The 16,435-nt window shown below is 43.8% G+C and overlaps 1 protein-coding gene across 3 annotated transcripts in view; it reads left to right on the top strand.

The window, feature by feature from the left end:
* The first annotated feature begins 2,216 nt into the window (after positions 1-2,216).
* The window catches only part of BRWD1 (bromodomain and WD repeat domain containing 1), a 111,375-nt gene continuing 97,156 nt past the window's right edge, over positions 2,217-16,435 (top strand). For all 3 annotated transcript variants that reach the window (XM_054578409.1, XM_054578400.1, XM_054578390.1), the window contains exons 1-4: positions 2,217-2,433; positions 2,542-2,600; positions 2,737-2,766; positions 2,924-2,983. In XM_054578409.1, the coding sequence (XP_054434384.1) occupies positions 2,385-2,433; positions 2,542-2,600; positions 2,737-2,766; positions 2,924-2,983 (198 nt within the window). In that variant the 5' untranslated portion in view covers positions 2,217-2,384. The remainder of the gene's footprint in view (positions 2,434-2,541; positions 2,601-2,736; positions 2,767-2,923; positions 2,984-16,435) is intronic.

The following is a 16,435-nucleotide window of genomic DNA, read 5'->3' as shown; positions in this document are numbered from 1 at the left end:
TGGCCAAGTGCTGTGGGAGGATCAGTGATATTTATCCAGGAGAGGGGTTGCTGAAATATTATCATTCCCTTATAGTGGAGATGGGTGACAGCATATAGCTGATGTCACCAGCTGTTAAGATCTTCCAACCCTTGCTTCCCAAGCAACTTTTCAATAGTTTAGCTCTCCATATAGCTTTCCTGTGATGAAACCCAAATTATTTCCATTGACCCAAAAGCAAAACTTAGTGTGTTCACTTGGAAGGGCTTGGATTCGAGGATGTGAGGGACACATACATGATTGTCGCCTTGTTTGGAGACCACTTCTTGCAGGTCCCCACCATCCCCCTTTTCCTCCTCTTCACTGGCAGCAGAGGGAGTCAAATCTGGGTCTCTGTCACTTGAGAATTGAATGAGAAAGGCATTTTGCCTTGTCAGAAATCTGTCTATTTCCAATTGAGTAACAGTATTTGTCATGAAGTTGGAAATAATAGAACTCTTGCAAAAAACCAAAACACCCTCCTGTCATCATTCCTGATCTCTTGTCATGGTTACCATGCTACCCACACCAGAACTATAGTTTTGGACAATTACCGGGGCTAGGGATATACATTTTAATAACATGTTTTGGGGGCTATCTCTCTTACTTTTATTATATTGTTACATAATGAAATATGCAACTCCTTGGTCAATCTTTCAATTCTCCCCCCCCCTTTTTTGTCTTTGAAATTTGCGAACTTTGGTAATCTTATAATAACAGATCAGATTGTCCTACAGGAATGTATGCTGGCAACTTCAAATGATCAAGTTGTTCCAAAGTAGTTATCTGTCTGAACAATTTAGCTCCAGCCTGTATGCCCTTCCTGAGCTGGCGACACAACCTTCACCTACTCAGGCCCATATTGAGGTTTTTGTGACTCTTCTCATGGCACCCAGGCTCACCGCGCTGACTAAACCCACATTCATCCCTGATCCTGTCTCTCCCTCTCCACCCTTACATCTCTCGCCCTAATGCAGCTACGTCTTTCCTATTTCAGGGGTCTACTAAGTGCTTTTCCTGCCCCTTGGTTTTAATCCTCTCAATTTTATCCTGAAACTAAAACTACCTTAGAACCTTTCACTTGCTCCCAATTTTAACTTCTGACTGACTGGGTCCCATCCATACCTCCAAAGTCACCCCAAGTTGTCACACTAAACTGGAGTTCCTTAAACTTGAAATTATTCATCTCTTGGTCCTTTGTTCATGTGCCTGGATCCCTTTCTATGCATACCTGGTAGGAATCAGAAGGACAATGTAATTAAGGGAATGGGTTTGGCCCTTGTCCGCTGCTCCAGCCTCAAATCCCATCTTCTAAGAATATCCTCCTTACACATGGTTCCCCTGCGTTCCCCCAAGTTTCCTGCTTCCGTCCCTTGGAACGGAGTGCTGTCCGCTTCCTCCCATCTTTTTCCTATCCGTGGAGAAGACGCTTTGGGCGGTTTTCCCGGCCTAGCCAGGTTTACATCCTCTGGGCCGTGCTGCATTTTCCTTAACCCTTTCTCTCCACTGGCCTGCTGGGTTTTCCCAGGACTTCGGCTCGGTCTTACTAATCCTATTTTCCACCCACTGCACGTGGCAACGTGGACTCTACGCAAACGTTCGCTGTGCCTCCAAGGACGGAGGGTCAAAGTCCGCGGACCCCTGCCTCTCCCCCACCCTACAGCTTCCCGGCCTGCCTCCGCCCCTCCCTGGGGAAGCTTCTCGGGCCGTTTTCCCATTCGCGGTTGGCGCGATTCTCAGTTTTCAAGGTTTCACGTCTTCGAAGAGAGAAATCTTCGTGGGGGACAGGGAGCGAATACCCTGTCCCACTTGACCGTCCATGAAATGTTCCTTCCGAGAGCCCGAAGAGAGCGACCCTGGCTGGTTCGCCGCGCGGCCCAAGCCCTCGGGTCCCCACCCCCTCCTCGGCCCCCAGCGGGGCCCTCGCCCAGCAGGCGGCCCGACCTCCGCCCCCTGCTCCCTCCCCACAGCGCAGCTGGCCGGCCGCGCCGGCGCCTCACAGCGCGCAGGAATCCGGGCACGCGCCACCCCTCCCCCACTCGCCGTCGACCCTGAGCCGGGACTTTGCCCACCAGATTCTGCTCCCCGGCATCCCCTGAGACAGAGGACAGGAAAGCGAGGCTCGCCCTTCCTGGCGGGGGCCGACCAAGGGTTGGCCAGCAGCGTCGGCTGCCCCTTCGGTGGACTACTTTTCCTTCCGCGGAGGGACTACTTCTGCGGAAGCGTCGGGCTGGAGGCGCGCACGACATGGCGGTGGTGGCGGCAGCGGCGGCGGCGCGCCTGAGGTAGAGGGACGCCGGCCCGGTCAGGCCTCGGCGCGGCCTACACGCTTCGCTCGCTCGCTCGCTCGCGCCCCTCGCCTGGCCATGGCGGAGTCCTCGCCAGCCCGACGCCCGGTGCCCCTCATCGAGTCGGGTAAGACGTGCCGCCCCAGTCCGCGCCGCGACGCCCCCGCCCCGGCCCGGCCCCGGCCCCCTTCCCACGGCGCGCCCGCTCCTGACCCGACTCCCTGTCTTCCCTCAGAGCTGTACTTCTTAATCGCCCGGTACCTGTCGGCCGGCCCGTGTCGGAGAGCCGCCCAGGTGAGTGCGGGCCCTGCGGCCGGCGGCGGCCGTGGCCGTGCCCCGGCCCCGCCACCGCCGAGGTCCGGGAGGAGGGCGCGGGGTGGACCGGGGGTGCGGCCCCCGCCCCTCTAACTGCGCGTCTCGTCGGCTGCAGGTGCTGGTGCAGGAGCTGGAGCAGTATCAGGTCTGTGCATCGCGTCGCCCCGGCCCCGTGCCCTCCGCCCCCTCGCCCGGCCTTGCCCGGGGTCGCTCGCCTGGCCCCGCTGCCCGCAGCCCCGGCGTCGCGGCCCCCACCCCGGACCCACGCGGTGGTCACTCGTGTGCATTTCGTGTCTTTGCAGTTGCTGCCGAAGAGGTTGGATTGGGAGGGCAACGAGCACAGCAGGAGCTACGAGGAATTGGTGAGACTTTGACATTTCCGTCCCGGGTTTCCGAGCACCCGCCTCCCGCCCCCCGCCCCCTTTTCGGGGCTCCCGCTCGGGGGGCTAAGGGACCGAGCGGCGCTCTGCGGCGGGGGGAAGGGGGGCCGGGCGTCTCCGGGGCCGTGGGACTTCCTGCGGTAGGGTTGTTTTGCATTGGGATGGCTGTGTTTGTTTTGGTAGGAAATGGCCCGGGGCGGGGGGGTACGGCGAGGCGGCGGTGGGGGCGACCCGGCACGGCGGTTTGCGGCCGGGTGGGCCTCCAGGTGCTCTGCGCCTCCAGGTGCGCTGCTTGTGGTGAGCGCCGCGGGCGCGCGTGCGCGGGGCACGGGGCGCCAGCCATTCAGCGAGCTGCTCTTGGCCGTCTTCTGAACCCGACTTGTAACTCTGGCTCTGATTGGTCACCCTGCTTGGGCCCCGCCCAGGTCTCCAGACCACTTGTTCCCCAGGAATAACCTTTGGTGCCTGAAGGGTGGAGAAATGTTCCTCTTCGGCGCTTTTTTTTTTCTTTTTACGTCATCAGAGTAATAAAAATAAAAATATTGCTGCTGCGAGAATATGCCAGGCCTCCATTAGTTTTGCTGCTCTAAGCTGTACACTTGTTGAAGGCCTCAAAATACTGATTTATTTTGATGAATTTTTACAGCTATCTGCTGGACGTAATATAGGTTGTAACTATGCAGTTTCTGTTTTTGTCAATTTGTCTATTAGGACAGTATTTTTTCGTTACTGGGCCATGTTCAGCATTTGGTATGAGCAAAACAACTGAATAAAGAGTTCTTGAATGATCTTTTTACCACAGTTCACTACTATTGGGTTGGCCAAAAACGCCATGACTTTTTTGTAAAAATAAAAGACACGTTTCTTATTTCTAGCAATAACTTTATTGATTTGGATATTTTGAGTATGTCTGCTCTCTCACGCTATTGGCTTCTAGTGGGTAGAGGCCAAGGGTGCTGTTAAACATCTTCCAATGTATAAGACAACCCCACAGCAAAGAATTATTTGGCCAGAACGTCAATAGCACAAGAAGCTTTGCTAACCACTTTTGACACATTCGGTCAGTCACAGCACCTTCTCCATACACTGCAGAAATCTTTTTTGCATTTCAATTGTGTTTTTACCTTTCTGAAAATAATAAAGCATGATATGCAGAAATGTTGCGTATTTTCTTCCATCTTCAATATTAAAATGGCTGTACAGAAATTCACCAACTTTGATGTTTTTTTAAAAATGCATGCTGATTTGACAGCTCTCACATTACAGTCTAACAAAATTGTCTCGAATGAAGTTGAAGACAACCAAGCACTACTAGAACCATCGTATGCAAAAATGTTACGGACTTTTTGACCAACCCAATACCTGTAAGTAGAAGTTGTAGCATATGATTAGTATTCCTTTTTTTTTTTTTAAAGGTTTTATTTATTCGCTTAATTTTTTTTTTTTTTTTAAGATTTAGGGGAAGGGAGGGAGAAAGGAAGGGAGGGAGAAAAAGGGAGAGAAACACCAATGTGTGGTTGCCTCTCACGCGCCTGCCACTGGGGACCTGGCCCACAACGCAGGCCTGTGCAGTGACTGGGAGTGGAATCTGAGACATTTCAGTTCCCAGGCCAGCACTTAGTCCACTGAGTCACACACCAGCCAGGGCTCCATTTTTTTTTTTTAACTTTGATTTATTGATATGATAGAGACATTGATTTGTTGTTTCACTTTTCATGCATTCATTGGTTGATTTATGTGCTCTGACCCGGGATCAACCCACAACCTTGGCGTATTGGGACTATGCTTTAACCAATTGTTCTGCCAGGCCAGAGCTGATTACTATTTTTGAATTAAATGAAAAGGGCAAAACAAGGGGGATTTGTCATTTGTATATGAACAGTTAAGTATTAACACAAAATTAGATGAAAGTAACAAAGGGATTCTGTCTCAATTGCCAGTTTTAATATTTGCCTATTAGAGATTTTTTTTGTTGAAAACTTTTAAAAAAGATTTTATTTACTTTTGGAGAGGGGGAGGGAGGGAGAAAAGGGGGTCAAACGTCAATGTGTGAGAGATCCATCAGTCAGTTCCCTCTCACATGCCCCTGACTGGGGATCTGGTACACAACCCAGGCATGTGCCCTGACTGGGAATCGAACCGGAATCCCTTCAGTTCACAGGCCAGCACTCAATCCACTGAACCACACCAGCCAAGGCTTTTTGTGGCAAACTTTTAAAAAAAAATTCTATCTTCTGGATATATTTTTTAAAAAGTTGAGTTTAGTAAGAGGAAAGGAGAAAGAGAAAGAAAAAAGAAAGAAACATTGATGTGAGAGAGAAACATTGATTGCTTACCTTACGGCCCCTGCACCCTGGGGACAGAACTTGCAACCCAAGCATATGCCCTGACTGTGGATGGAATCTGGAACCTGGTGTTTGGGACAGCTCTATATAACCAACTAAGCCACCTGGCCAGTACTATTGCAAACTTTTAAAAGCAAATAATGTTTTCTAAAAAGTGAGTTCTGAAAATACTGCATGGTGGCAGAATTTTTATATTTTACTGGGTTTGATGTTTTGGAAGGAAACATTTAAAAGACTGGTTTGTTTCTTTTTGTTGGTGAGATAACTTTTTGGTGAAGGCAGAGAAGTGTTGATGTGACAGTAAAGGCATGGTACTGAAGAGAAAATTGTTTAAATTTTGAAGCAAGTGTAATGTTACACTTACTGGAAATAGACATTTTGGCTTTTGCTGTTCAGATTGCTTAAAATCCTACTTAACATTCTGCTTAAAATCACTCAAAATCTGTGATATACTCCTGTGATGTGGCTATGACATGTCATTGCTCATTGCCTGATCTGGCCTCTCTGGTGGGGCATTCTCTTGCCTTTCTGTTTCCTCTCTCCCCCTATCCCAGCGCTATGTGGAAGAGGATGAGCTTCCTGTCTAGAGAAGTGTAATTATTTTGTCAAGGACATATGAGTAGCTTCTAGTTTTCCAAAGAAAGGCTACCATAAACAGACTTATTACTAATTTGCTATATTTGCTGTGGCTTCTGTGAGGTATATATATTTTTTAATATACACTGTCAAACCTTCAAACAGAAAAATAGAATAATGAATTATTCACCATCTTAGTGATTCTCAAACAATGTATCTGTTACTTCCCCTAGGCTGTATTGTTTTTAAGCCAATTTCAGACAGTCCTTTCATTGGTTAACATGCTGAAGTATTTTATTTATCTGTTTAAAAAAAAGATTGTAGAGGGAGGGAGGGTAAGGGAAGGAGAAAGAGGGAAAGAAACATCAGTGTGTGAGAGAAACAGCAGTTATTTGCCTCTTGCATGCCCCCAGCTGGGGACCTGCAACCCAGGAATGTGCTCTGACTGGGAATTGAACTGGCAGCCTTTTGATTTGCAGGCTGGCATTCAAGCCACTGAACCACATCAGTCAGGGCTGAAGTATTTTAAAGTAAATCTTAGACATTAAATTTCATCCCTAAATTTTAGAGAGTGCATCTCTAGAAAATTAAGGACAATTTCTTATGCCACCATTGTATCAGTATCACAGTTATAAAATAATCCATGGTTTCTTGATACTATACATATACATAGTTCAGATTTTTACTCTTGTTCTCTGGATGTCTTATATTTAGTTTGAGTTGGGCTTCAAACAAGGTCTACGCATTGCATTGATTGTAACTTTTTTAAAGATTTTATTTTTAGAAAAGGGAAGGGAGGGAGGGGAAAAGGGAGAGAAACATCAATGTGTGGTTGTCTCTTGCGCACTCCCCACTGGGGAACTGGCCTGCAACCCAGGCATGTACCCTAACTGATTCAAACCAGTGACCATTTGGTTTGCAGGCTGGCACTCAATCCACTGAGCCACACCAGCCAGGGCTCCCCCTCCCCCCTCCCCCTCCCCCTCCCCTCCCCCTCCCCTCCCCTCCCTCCTCCCCTCCCCTCCCCTCCCCTCCCCTCCCCTCCCCTCCCCTCCCCTCCCTCCCCTCCCCTCCCCTCCCCTCCCCTCCCTCCCCTCCCCTCCCCTCCCCTCCCCTCCCCTCCCCATCCAACCCACAACCTTGGCGTATTGGGATGATGCTCTAACCCTGGCCAGGGCACTGAAGAGGTTTAAGGGATATCATGAACCTCATACCTTTCATAATTTTTTCTCCTGTGTCATCGATTTACTGGAGAGACTTATTAGTTATCCTGTAGGATGTTACACATTCTGGTTTTGTCTGATTGCTTCCTTACAACGATGTTTTATGTTGTTTAACATTCCTTTTTCTGAATAGTTTTCATTTTTGGGTCAGAACCATCTTAGGAGCTTTATTAAATCTGGGTGCCCAGACCAGTTAAATTAGAATCTTACTGGTGGGACTGGGTATCACTATTTTTTAAAGCTTTGTCAAATGATTCCAATAACGCTGTTTATAAAGATACAGCTTATCTTATACTTCAGACCATGCTGTTATTCCAACCTGTCCTTTAAAAGCAAGAATATTTTTGATACTTAGAAAAATTGAGACTCTTTCAATACCTTCATTGGGCTGTAAATTCATAAAATTTAATTGGGATTTTCATGATTTGTAGGTGGTGAAGAGGAAGAAGGAACTAGAATTACAGAATGGGATATGGGAATTGGGCAGGACTAAGTTTGTAAAGAAGAGGCGTATTTAGCCTTGGTTGGTGTGGTTCAGTGGATTGAGCATTGGCCTTTGGAAAAAAAGGGAGCAGGTTTGATTCCCAATTAGGGCACTAGCCTGGGTTGAGGGCCAGGTCCCTGGCTGGGGCATGAGACAGGGAACCGATCGATGTTTTTCTCCCTCTTTCTCCCTCCCTTCCCTTCTCTCTAAAAATAAAAATAAACAAAAATTTTAAAAGGAGGGGTGTATTTAAAAAGGGGAAGAGATTAGATAGACTTAGTAATCGAGTAACATGGTACATTTTTGTAGGCCGGTCTTTCCCTTAACCGGAAAACAAGAATCAGAGGATCCTTATTTTGTAGCCTTATTATTAGGGGATATATTGTCATGTATTATTATTTTTTTAATATATGAGCAAGCCTTTTGTGTAAGGAAAAGAATTACATTTTAAGTTATTTGTATTGAAATCAGCATTTGGTTTATTAGAATTGTAAGAAGTCATTTTTTTTAAACCTTTAAATTCAGTTTCAAATTTTATAAATGTAGAAATGTAGGAACAGGTATATTTTGTTTTTCGATTGTTTACTTTGTAATGTGAATTTAACCTTAAAATACTTAACATCACTTACATCCTATATTTTCAAATATATAATTATTTCAGTCATCTCAAGATGACAAACTTAGATAAATCTAAATATCTTTCTAAGGATTTAAATAGTAAATATATTTTAAGTTTGCAAGTTTTTTTTTTTTTTTACATTATCAAACAAAAATTTTAGAAATTAGGAAACTTTACTATACCATAAAAAAATATAACTTTCACAAATGTATCAAAACTTTCTTTTCCAAGTTCTGGTCAAGATGGAGGCATAGGTAGACACACTTAGCTTCCTCATGCAACCGCAAGAATTACAACTAACCTCCAGACAAATAACACCTAGAACTACCGGAAAATTTAACTGTATGGAAGTTCAACAGCTAAGGATTTAAGAAGCCACATTCACCCAGAAGGGCAGGAGGGGTGGAGAGATGGATGGAGAGACCTGGGTGGCACAGAGAAACAGCAGTGGTGGCATCAGAATGACCAGTCCCACAGTCATGTATGGTGGATAGAAATTGGGAGGGATACCTTGGGAGCAAGAGATACCTTGCGTCAAGCAGTCCCAGCCCCAGGCTGACCACACAGCCCAGGGACACCGTGCCGAGAAGATAAAGCCCCATAACTTCTGTCTGTAAGGAACAGTCAGGGTTCGGGCTTTGGGAGAAACTGCTGGTTTCTCAGGACAGTCTGTGAAAAGAGCCTGCACAGACTTTGAACATGTGCAAACTCACCCATTCTGGCATTCACCACTAAAGCAACAGCTGGACTGATGACAGTTGTATACGAGAAGTGAGTTAAGTGAATGGAAATGGGGTGAGTGCTGCGCAAGCCTTCAGAAGCCAGGCAGCTGCATTGTCCCCTCTCTGAGCCCTCCACTCACAGCCACAAAGTGCTGAAGGGGTGTTGCCCCGCCCTGGCAATTATCTAAGGCTCTGCTCCATAGAGCTTAACAGGTGCGCTGAGACTGGGTGTCAGAGCAGCTCTACCTAATACATAGAAACAAACACAGAGAGGCTGTCAAATTGAGACAAAGAAATACGGCCCAAATGAAAAAAAAACAAAACCCCAGAAAAAGAACTAAACAAAACAGCCAACCTGTCAGAGGCAGAGTTCAAAACTCTGGTGATCAGGATGCTCTGATAACTCACTGAGTATGGCAACATCATAAAGGAAGAAATGAACGTTACAGTAAATGAAGAAAAGTCCACAGGAACCAACACTGAACAGAAGGAAGCTGGGATTCACATTAACAATTTGGAACACAAGGAAGAAATACACATTCAACCAGAACAGAAAGAAGAAAAAAATTCAGAAAAGTAAGGATAGTATAAGACGACTCTGGGACCTCCAAAAGAGCCAACATCCGAATCATGGATGGCAGAATGAGAAGAGGAAGGGGAAGAGCAAGAGATTGAAAACTTATTTGAAAAAATAATGAAAGAAAGTTACCTAATTTGGTAAAGAAAAACAGACACACTAGTCCAAGAAGGACAGAGAGCCCCAAAAACATTGGACTCTGAGGACCACACCAAGACACATTACAATTTTTTTTTAAAGATTTTATTTATTTTTAGAGAGGGGGAAGGGAGGGAGAAAAAGAGACAAACTGATGTGTGAGGTACACATTGATTGGTTGCCTCTTGCATGTCCCCAACTGGGGACCTTGACCTGCAATCCACACATGTGCCCTGACCAGGAATAGAACCAGTGACCTTTTGATTTGCAGCCCAGCCCTTAATCCACTGAGCCACACCAGCCAGGGCAAGACACATCATAATTAAAATGCCAAAGGTTGAAGAGAGAATCTTTAAGAGAAAAAGCAGGGAGTATGTACAAAGGAATTCCCATAAGACTATAAACTAATTTCTAAAACTTTGCAGGCAAGGAGGGGCTGACTAGAAGTATTCAAAGTGATGAAAAGCAAGGACCTACAACATAGATTACTCTATCCAGCAAAGCTATCATTTAGGGTAGAAGGCAGGTAAAGTGCTTCCCAGACAAGGTAAAGCTAAAGGAGTTCATTATCACCAAGCTGTTAATGAAATGTTAAAGGGGCTTATCTAAGAAACAAGAAGGTCAAAACTATGAACAGTAAAATGACAAACTATCAACAAATAAACCTAAAAAACAACAAAAATAACTAGAACAGGAACAGAAATACAGATGTAATCACATGGAGGGTTATCAGCAGGGAGAGGGAGAGGAAGAATAGGGGAAAAGGTACAGGGAATAAGAAACATAATTAGTAGGTACAAAATACGGAGGTTAAGAATAGTACAGGAAATAAAGCTAAAGAACTTAACTGCATGACCCATGGATATGAACTAAGGGAGGGGGGGATACCAGGTGTAGCGGGGCAAAGGGGAAAATTGGGACAACTATAATAGCATAATCAATAAAATATACTTTAAAAAAACGAAAAACTTCATCTACTTATTTAACCTTCCTCAGTTGATTATGAATTAATCTCCCAAACCAAGGGGAGAGCAGTGTTACCATTTTGAGCTCCTTACTAGATTGAGGAATCAGGTATGATGGAAGACTATAGGCAAGACTGGGAACTTGGATGCCAAATTTTATTTGAATGTCTGGTAAACCTTTTTTTGTATCAGGTCTACTTACTAATTTAAAAACAATTTTATATTTTCCACCTGCACTGCAACTAATCCCATTACTATTTTATTTTCATTGTGAGATTCTAAAGACCATCCTGAGTGCAGCTAATCTCTTTCTCTATGGATTCTGCATTTTTTTGTTGTTGTTCACTATAGATATATATCACTCCATAGGCATTTCATCAGTAATTTGGGAACACATCGATTGTGGCAGTGGGATGACAAGTTACAGTCTACAATATGGTGGTGTGGAAATTAGAATCTTAAGTTTTAGTGCCAAGTAGCTGGGCTGTAAACCTGATGTTTACTAGCTATTCTAATCTTAGGCAAATTATTTAATCTCTACCTGTTTCTTGCTCTGTATAACAAGGATAATTCTATCATGTGTTCTAATAATTATGTGGTATTAGATGGGTACTAGATTTATTGGGATGATTCTTGAGTAAGTTAAGTAATGTCTAGTCACTGAGGAGTACACCTGAAAATAATATAATGTATTTCAACTATAATAGAAAATAAAAAATGATTTAAATTAAAAAGTAATTGTATCAAGAGGTTATGAACCTTGTATGAAAAAAATGGCTTTACAGTCCCTGGCACACAGTAATAATTAATTGTATTTATTAGTAACAGTGCTGATAGAATAAGTCATAATTGTATGAACCTTTTTGACACTTAATTTATATTATGAGGTGTAATGCTTGAGTGAATGATACCTCATATACCCATTTCTGGATGACCAACCACAATGTGAGATAAGGAACTAATGGCAGTCTCTATGGCTCAGTGCTGAATAATGGTAATGGTATAACTATTTGTGAGTCAACTAGCTTTGAATGTGCTTTTTTTTTTTTTTAAGATTTTATTTATTTTTTAGACAGAGGGAAAGGGAGGGAAAAAAAAAGGGAGAGAAACATCAGTGTGTGGTTGCCCCTCACATACCCCTTACTGGGGACCTGGCCTGCAACCCAGGCATATGCCCTGGCAGGGAATTGAACCGGCAACCCTTTGGTTTGTAGGCTGACACTCAATCCACTGAGCCATACCAGCCAGGGCATGTGCTACTTTATATTTTATTTTTCTTGATTTGAGAGAGAGGAAGGTTGGGGAAGGGGAGGAGAGAGAGATCAGTTTGTTGTTCCACTTATTCATGCATTCATTGGTTGATTCTTGCAGGTGTGCTGACCAGAGATTGAGCATGCAACCTTGGCAAATCAGAACTATGCTCCAACTAACTGAGCTACCTGGCCAGGGCACCCGTGCTACTATAAAAGAGGATAGTTGTTAATTACTTTGTTTTCATAGGTTTCATCTGTGCATAACAGCTTTTTGTATTTAAGGGACAAAATCGTGTGACCTTTTTTTATCTTCAAATTGTTTAAATCTTTGAAGATTTTTGGCAGTTCTGTTGGTTTTTGAGAAAGATTTTCTCCAGCTGTGATTGTGGGATTGCCTTTCCCGTCCCCACCCCCCAATTTCAGTTTCTATTTTGGAGCTATGTTATTAGCTACCTACAAGTTCAAAATTGTTATCTTCCTATTGAATCATCCCCTCCTTTTTTTTTTCATCCTCATTCAAGGGGACATGCTTATTGATTTTATAGTAGGGGAGAGAGCGAGGGAGAGAGGGAGAGAGGGGGAGAGGGAGAGAAACACCGATTGGTTGTCTCACATACATACCCTGATTGGGGACCGAACATGCAATCTAGGTATGTGCCCTGGCTGGGAATTGAACCTGCAACCTTTCATTTCATAGGATCAACATCCAAGCCACACTGGCCAGAGCTCCCCCCGTTTTTTAATAGACCTAATTTTTTTTGAGCAGTTTTAGATTGATGGCAAAATTGAGTGAGAGATACAGATAGAGTATTTGCCATTTAAGTGGTAAATACTTGTCCCATAAATGCATAGTTTTCCTCATAATCCATATCCCCCACCAGAGTGGTACTTTTCTTATAGTTAATGAATCTATATTGACACATCATAATCACCACAGTCCATAGTTTGCGTTATTGTTCTATTATATTTATATTAGGCCTCACATTACTATAGCCACCCCAGCTATCTTTTGATTAGAGTTTGTAATGGCATAGTATATCTTTTCCTGTTCTCTTTTAATCTGTATTCTCATTAAATTATGTCTTCTGTAAAGAACATAAAGTTTTATTTAGTCTTTTTGTTGGAGTGTCTCACCATTTGCATGTAATACAATTAAACAATTATATTACATAGTTAATGTTAAGTCTGTCAGGTATCTGTTTTATATATATCCCATATCTTCTTTTTTCTCCCTCTCTCACTTTATTTTGGATTAACCAACTACTGTTCTATTTATTCTTTATTCCTTTTTAGTTATATATTTTATTAATTTAATGGTTAGCCTTGCAATTGCAATATGAATTACCATTTACTTTAGGTACTTTACTACTTAAATGAAGTTAAAACTGTTGTCACACCTCTGCCCTTTGGGCTATTATATTTTACTTCAACGCAGGTTAAAAATTTCTCCAGATGTTACTGCTATTTTAAAGTCAGTATTTATTTGCTTACCCATCTATATGCCTTTTCTAATATTTTAAATTCTTTTTATTTCCATGTGTGTTGTCTGTGATTATTTTTCTTTACTCTGAACAGCTTATTTTGGTATTATAATGGTCTGTTGTCACTGTCTTCAGTTTTCCTATTTTTGGTTTGAAAACGTTTTGTCTTTGCTTTTTTATTTACTTTTAAATTTTTTCTTTTTTTTGTATTTATTTTTAAATGCTGTTTTTGTTAACTGTGAAATTCTAGTTGATTTGCTGTTGCTTTTTTCTTTCAGTACATTGTTGAAAAGCCAGCAGTCTTACTGTTGTTTCTTTGAAGATGTTTTTTCCTCAGTTGCTTTTTAAGATTTTGGATTTTCAGCAGCTTTTGTTATGATGTACTGTAGTAATTATCTGTGGCTGCATAATGAATCACCTCCAAAACTTAGTGGCTCTAAACAACACAGATTTATTATCTCACAGTTTCTACGAATCAGGAATTCTGGCACAGTTGAGCTGAGTCCTATTCCTTAGCCCCTCTCAAGATCGCAGTCAAGTGTTGTCCAGAGCTGGGTTTTTCAGCTGAAAGCTTGAATGGGGAAAGCTCTTACAAGCTCATGTAGTTTTCGGCTGGATTCAGTTCCTGGAGGGGGTTGTTGGAATCAGAGCCTCAGTTCCTAGCTGGTTGTTGGCTGTCCTGAGTTCCTTGCTACATCCGTCTCTCTAGTATGACTCTTGGGTTATCAAGAGATGAAAGCTGACAAGACACTGATAGTCTGATAGCAAGACAGAAGTCACAGTGTTTTGTAATCTAATCATGAACGTGGTATCACCTCAGTGTTACTATATTCTGTTGGTTAGCAGTGACTTACTCACTGGGAGGGGATTTCTCAGTACTGTATCAGGCAGGTGGGGATCATTGAAGGCCACGTCAAAAGCTGCTTACGTGTGCCCACGTAGATTTCTTTGCACTTTGCTTGGGGTTCTCTGAGCTTTTTAAATCTGCAGGAGAGCAAATAATTTAGTGTGTCAAGTCCCAAATGGAAAGGATAGGAGAATGGAGTAGAATAATTCTTTTGAAGAAATAACAAGTGAGCATTTTTCAGCACCTGGGCCATCCCTGAACCTGCTTCAAGTGACAACTCTCTCTCGACCATGGGTCACATAATTTACTTTGTTATGTATCTCATTATTTTTTGAAGTATGTTGGGCCTTTTTGTGTTAAATAGAGGCTGAAGTAATGTATATAATTAACCCCAGTAAAGGATGTGCTCTTTTTGCCTCTCAAGCCATTGAGGGTGTGGGGTTGAGTCATTCTAATTTGTCTCTGATAGTTTCTGGGCTTGTTGAAGCTTTGGTTGCATTCGGTTCATTGTTGACATCCCTTTCAGTAGAGTTTGGGATTTGGGCACTGGGGAGATTCCTGAGATATCTTTCTTTACTTTATAGCCAAGTTCCCAGCTTTCTAAACTTTGTAGGTCCTTGCTGTAATTTATTTGCCACTGCTATCTGTTTTTGGTTGTGGAAGAGTGCTCTGTGGTCTTTAGTCCTGCCCTTGGCTTTCCACCCCGTTGTCTTCTCCCTAGCCTTAGGGGGGCCTCTGCAGTGCACTTGTGAAGAAGGGGCTCTCCACTGGCTCCTCTGCTTCCCTTGGGCCCTGTGCAATTGGTGAAGGCCTGTGGGAAAGAACTGGGGTGTGTGCACACTCACTGACTGAGGTTCCTCAGCGTTCTAATCAGTTATGCCAGCCCACAGGTGACTGTGAACTTTTTAGGTGTATCTTGTACATTGTAAGCACATAATTTTACCTGTTGTTTTTGCATAAGAATGTGGAGTCTTAGTACGTTGTCTGGCAGGCTCTCCCTCCCAGGAGCACACCTGAGCCTTTCTCTTCCCTCTCTTCCCTCTCTTCCCTCTCTTCCCTCTCTTCCCCCAGAGGTGTGAGCGTTTCCCACACTCTTAAGGGACCTCGTGAGACCTGAAGCAAGGGGAGCAGTGGGCAGCGGTAGCTCTAACTGGGTTAAGCCCCTGAACCTGCCTCCGAGGCCCCTGGGTTTCTCTTTTTCCCTCTGACTTTTCAGCGAGCCAGTAGAAGCCCCGCTTTGGCTCACTTTTGTCACTGTGACTTTTATTTCTCAGTGAGCTAAAGCAGGCCTGCCTAGTCTCTCCCCGTTGCTGCTTCTGTCCTAAGCGCTTCTTTGTTTCCCTGTCCCCAGCTTTAATAATTGCACTTTCAAAAGAAAAAAGGAAGGGAAGTACCTTGTCCAAGATTTCATAACTAGTTGGTTGTAGGGCTAGGACTCTTAACCACATCTCCTGTGGATCAGGAGAGTCTCCTACCCGCTTTTTTCTAGTATCTGTTAATGTTATCATTAGTATATTTAAAAGTGATTCCAAATTGAGAGAATTTTGTTTGAAAAAGACCTGTGGAAAAGCCTCAATTTAAAGTCTTTACTGCCCCTGGCTGGGTGGCATAGTTGAATGGAGCATCATCTATACTCGAAAAGGCTGTGAGTTTAGCTGTGGCTGGTGTGGCTCAGTAGATTGTGTGCCAGCCTGCGAGCCAAAAGGTTGCTGGTTTGATTCCCAGTCAGGGCACATGCCTGGGTTGTGGGCCAAGTTCCCAGTTGGGGGGTAAGTAAGACAGCCAGTTGTTGCTCTCACACGTCAATGTGTCCCTCTTTCTCCCTTACTTCCTCTTTCTAAAAATGAAATCTTAAAAAAAAAAAAAGTTGTGAGTTTGATCCCTGGTTAGGGAGTTCACGGGAGGCAATCTTTGTTTTTTCCCCACATCGATGTTTCTCTCCGCCCCCTTCTCCTTCTCCCTCTCCCTTTTCTCTGTCAAATCAATAAACATCTCTACATGAGGATTAAAAAAAAGTCATTATATTTGTCTATATGTGTAACTGAGGATGTTGATAGTGGCTTTTTTGTCTGGGTGTAACTAAAAAGTGGTATGTCAGCATGGAAGTTTACAGGGTGGCTGTGCCTGCAGAAGCCAAGAGACCTGGCCCTTCTCCCACAGATTCTGCCCCCACCCCATGCTTCCCTACACCATGCCTGTCACTA

This window comes from Pteronotus mesoamericanus, unplaced genomic scaffold (genome assembly GCF_021234165.1).
Source record: "Pteronotus mesoamericanus isolate MK-2021 breed Mesoamerican mustached bat unplaced genomic scaffold, CSHL_Meso_final contig_116, whole genome shotgun sequence".
Taxonomy (NCBI): Eukaryota; Metazoa; Chordata; class Mammalia; order Chiroptera; family Mormoopidae; genus Pteronotus; species Pteronotus mesoamericanus.
Note: the sequence above shows the minus strand (reverse complement) of the source record. Positions and strands in the feature narration are given on the sequence as shown.